The sequence below is a fragment of the Odontomachus brunneus genome, unplaced genomic scaffold, assembly GCF_010583005.1.
Source record: "Odontomachus brunneus isolate Ranch 3 - 2012 unplaced genomic scaffold, Obru_v1 Obru_scaffold_001, whole genome shotgun sequence".
NCBI lineage: Eukaryota > Metazoa > Arthropoda > Insecta > Hymenoptera > Formicidae > Odontomachus > Odontomachus brunneus.
The window spans coordinates 7,127,641-7,131,586 of NW_022639451.1; the positions used below are offsets into that span (position 1 = coordinate 7,127,641).

Consider the following 3,946-nt stretch of genomic DNA (forward strand, 5'->3'; position numbering starts at 1 on the left):
CTAAATATAATCGTAGTGAACATGGTCGCGTTTTGTTTGTGTTCGATTCGCGGTGCTATCATCCCGCTTGATAATAATAATAGAAAATAATGATAATTGAAATAAATCTACAATATTAACAAACTTGCGAATTTTATACTCTATAATAAAACAACATTTATTTATAACGCAACATTTTTAACGTAACATGTATTTATTCTTTTTTATATTAACGACCTATTTTGAAACAAAAACATATTCGTGGCGACATTTTCGGGAGCCAGACAATTACGTTTTCGGCTCACCACATCTCCCGCTACAGAGAATACTCTTTCTGATGCCACAGAAGTTGATGGCACGCATAAATATTTTTTCGCTAACTGTGCAAGAAGAGGTAATTTCTGCTCGCGACTCTTCCACCATTGCAAGGGGTCCATGTTAATATCTATTTGTGGCTCTGCAAGATATAATTGAAATTGTTGCTCAGTAGGAAGAAGGCGCGGTTCCTGAGGCGTCTTAAATAAGAAATCTAGAACACTGCTAGATGAAGTCTGCGGGCAGATACTGCTCTCGTCTGAAGCAAGTGCTGCAACCTCCATTGCAACTGCGTCTCTGATCTTGTTTCTTATACAGGAAGGTTCGCTGATTAAATCTTTGTGTCGTGGATCCAAAAATGATGCAGTTTATGCTATGGTTACTTCGTCAAGAGATTCCATTTTGAAGCGCGTATACAACTCCGTCGCTAGCGTATTGGTCACTAACAGAACAACGGTCTCTCCAATATTATCTCTCAACTTATGCAAATGATTGTCAATGACGGTGCGAATAATAGGACGAACCATTGACAATGGGGCCCCCGATAAAACCGTGGAAGCGATCTCAAGAGGTTTCAGGATTTTTATAAGTCCTTCTAATATACTCCAGTTCTCTTCGGTAATTTCCAGATTCCTTGCCTGCGCGCTCGGTGTTACACATCTGTCAGAAAGAACGACTATAATCGCACTACGATTTCCAACAAGGCTTTCAGCCATATGCAGATCAGTATTCCAGCGTGTACGCACACTTTGAACTAGTTTAATATTCGAAAGCCCAAGCTGTTCTTGTTTTCTTTTCAGCGCCTCCGAGGAAACGACAGAATGTCTAAAATGTGTAACAAGATAGCCACCTTTAGCAAGCGCAGCTGAGGTATGCTGTAACGCTTTCTGCACTGACAGGTGGATGGTATGTGCAGCACATGTAACGTCAGCCTCGACGTTAGGCATCAAGTTCACCGCAGCAACTATGTTGCTCGCGTTGTCGTTCACAATAGCGGGAATTTTTTTATCAATTTGCCATTCCGCAGCAATAAGTTGTAAACTGTCCGCTAAATTTTCGGCCATATGTCTGTCGTCTAGCTCTTGCGTGCTAAATGTGAAGACATGTGACTCCCAAGCATCGTCTATGACATGAGCGTTGACATTCATGTAGCCCTCCTGAGCCAGAGATGTCCAGCAATCGGTGTCGAGGGCAACGTACTGACATGATTGCAGCTTTTGTTGTATTTTTCCCTTGACTTCATCCTCTAATATACGTAGCCAGCGAAGTATCGTCTGACTGCATTGACACTTATATCCAGGCTCTACATCTGCCATGAATATCGTGAACCCAGGACTCTTGGCAAAACTATACGGCAGCTTATTGTATGCTATAAGTTTGACTAAGGCCTGAGTTATTTTCTCTTGCCGTTCCTTGCAAATGGGCTTAACGGGGTCCGTGGAAGCCGAAATCCGCGCACGCTTCCGGGAAATGGGATGAGAGATCAAGGAGTTACCATTGCTCGGATTAAAATCTAAGCCTACATCATCTTCATGGTTCTCTAGCTCGCTATGCTCCTGTGATCTACAAGCGATGAAAACAAACTCTGATTATAATTGCTCAATGTCTGTCTAACAAGAAAAACGAACGCCAACCACGTTCTAGCGAGAATTCCTATCAATTCAGTTAGACGGTTGTTGCGTGCACAATTATAGTTGTGCACAAAAGACAAGACAAACCTTTTTCTGCTTGGACGACTGCGTGATGCGTTGAAATTGTGTACTTTCGTCAAGTGATGTATGATTGTAGTTGTGGATCCATGCGTTTGTAGCATTATGTCACACACGCTACATGTCGCAGGCTGGCTATCAGAGGCTTTGGTGCAATAATCCCACACCCAGCTTCTCATCGTGTTCACTACGAATGACGGCTATGTAAACAATACACTGTCAGCAGCAGAGATGTTCCACACCGGCATGGTAGTGCCGTGACGTTAAGGGGATGCCGGAGTGAGCAACGAATTTAATAAGCGTCGATAATGTAGACCGATCGTTAAAAAATAGAAAACGTTATCTTCATTTACCGACGATATCGAATTTATATACACATATATACTTACAGAATAAAGACGATTGTCAAATAGGCGCTAACATGATATTGCTATTACTTTTCACAAATGTTAAGTAAGTGTGTGTGCTACGTTGTCATTTCAATTTTCTTACACATAGACGTTACGTAAGTAATGCCAAGTTACCGATATTCGCATTCTCTCTTTGGAGAGACTTTCGCTGCTTTTCTGATAAATTCTTCAAACCGCTTGTGTACTGGATGCATCAAAGAAAAAGTTTTTAGAAAAGAGTGTTGTAGGCGCAAGCGTAGTTTGGGAATAATATTTTGAAGAATACGTTATATTATTTGAGATTTCAATATAATTAGCAACGATAATTTGAGATATTTTTTTTATTTCGCACTGACCAATGTTATACTTCATTTTCGCACGTAATTTTACCATATAAATTGGAGCAGTTAGTAAACTATAATTATTGAAAAATGAAATCAGTGTCATGATAGCAGTAGTTTCACATCGTTTTCATCCTTGAAAGAGGAATGCCCTATTTCATTTATGCATATATCTTTACTACACAAAAGCATATTTAATTAAGCATTTTTAATTTGTTCGCGGTGGCGGCAGGGCTAATATGCCCTTATGTAAAGGGTCCGAGGAATCGGAGAAAAACGCTTGTTGATCGAGTGCAAGCTCACAGAGATTGTATTGTATTGTATTCGAAACTTCGAGGCTTCGAAAATTAGAATTTCGAATATTTTGTATCGAAGCTTCGATTCTTCGAAGCTTCGAATACGAAGACTTCAAAAGAAAATTACAGCTCTATTCGAAACTTCGAGGCTTCGAAAATTCGAATTTCGAATATTTTGTATCAAAGCTTCGATTCTTCGAAGCTTCGAATACCAAGACTTCGAAAGAAAATTACAGCCCTAACTGTAACAGCCAATCACGCGCAATTTTGGTTTCGTCGATTTCGTTCCGGAAATTTTGATGTCAAAGATGCACCACGCTCTGGAAGGCCAATTGTCGAAAATGTCGATAAAATAATGGAAATCGTCTAGTCCGACCGTCATGTAAGCACTGTTTCGATTGCCCAGGAGCTAAACATTGCACAAAAAACCGTTTGGAACCACTTGAATAAGGCTGGATACAAAAAGAAGCTCGATGTATGGGTGTCACACGAGTTAACGCAAAAAAACCTACTGGACCGAATTTCCATCTGCGAATCGCTGCTGAATCGCAACAAAATCGACCCATTTCTGCAGCGGATGATGACTGGTGATGAAAAGTGGGTCACTTACGACAACGTCAAGCGAAAACGGTCGTGGTCGAAACGCGGTGAGCCGGCGCAAACGGTGGCCAAGCCAGGATTGACGGTCAGGAAGGCTTTGCTGTGTGTTTGGTGGGATTAGCAGGGAATCATCCACTATGAGCTGCTCCCCTACGGCCAAACTCTTAATTCGGACCTGTACTGTCAACAACTGGACCGTCTGAAGGAATCAATCGCCCAGAAGCGGCCAGCTTTGGCCAAGCAGAGGAATTGTGTTCCATCTGGATAACGCCAGGCCACACACATCGATAGTGACTCGCCAGAAGCTCCGGGAGCTT

General features: G+C 41.7%; 1 protein-coding gene across 1 annotated transcript in view; it reads right to left on the bottom strand.

Moving 5' to 3' along the window:
- Nucleotides 1-30: 30 nt before the first annotated feature.
- Nucleotides 31-3,946, bottom strand: part of LOC116849786 (zinc finger BED domain-containing protein 1) — a 5,605-nt gene continuing 1,689 nt past the window's right edge. The window contains 2 exon segments of the mRNA XM_032827351.1: nt 31-1,857; nt 2,013-2,190. Of these exon segments, the coding sequence (XP_032683242.1) occupies nt 204-1,857; nt 2,013-2,190 (1,832 nt within the window). The 3' untranslated portion in view covers nt 31-203.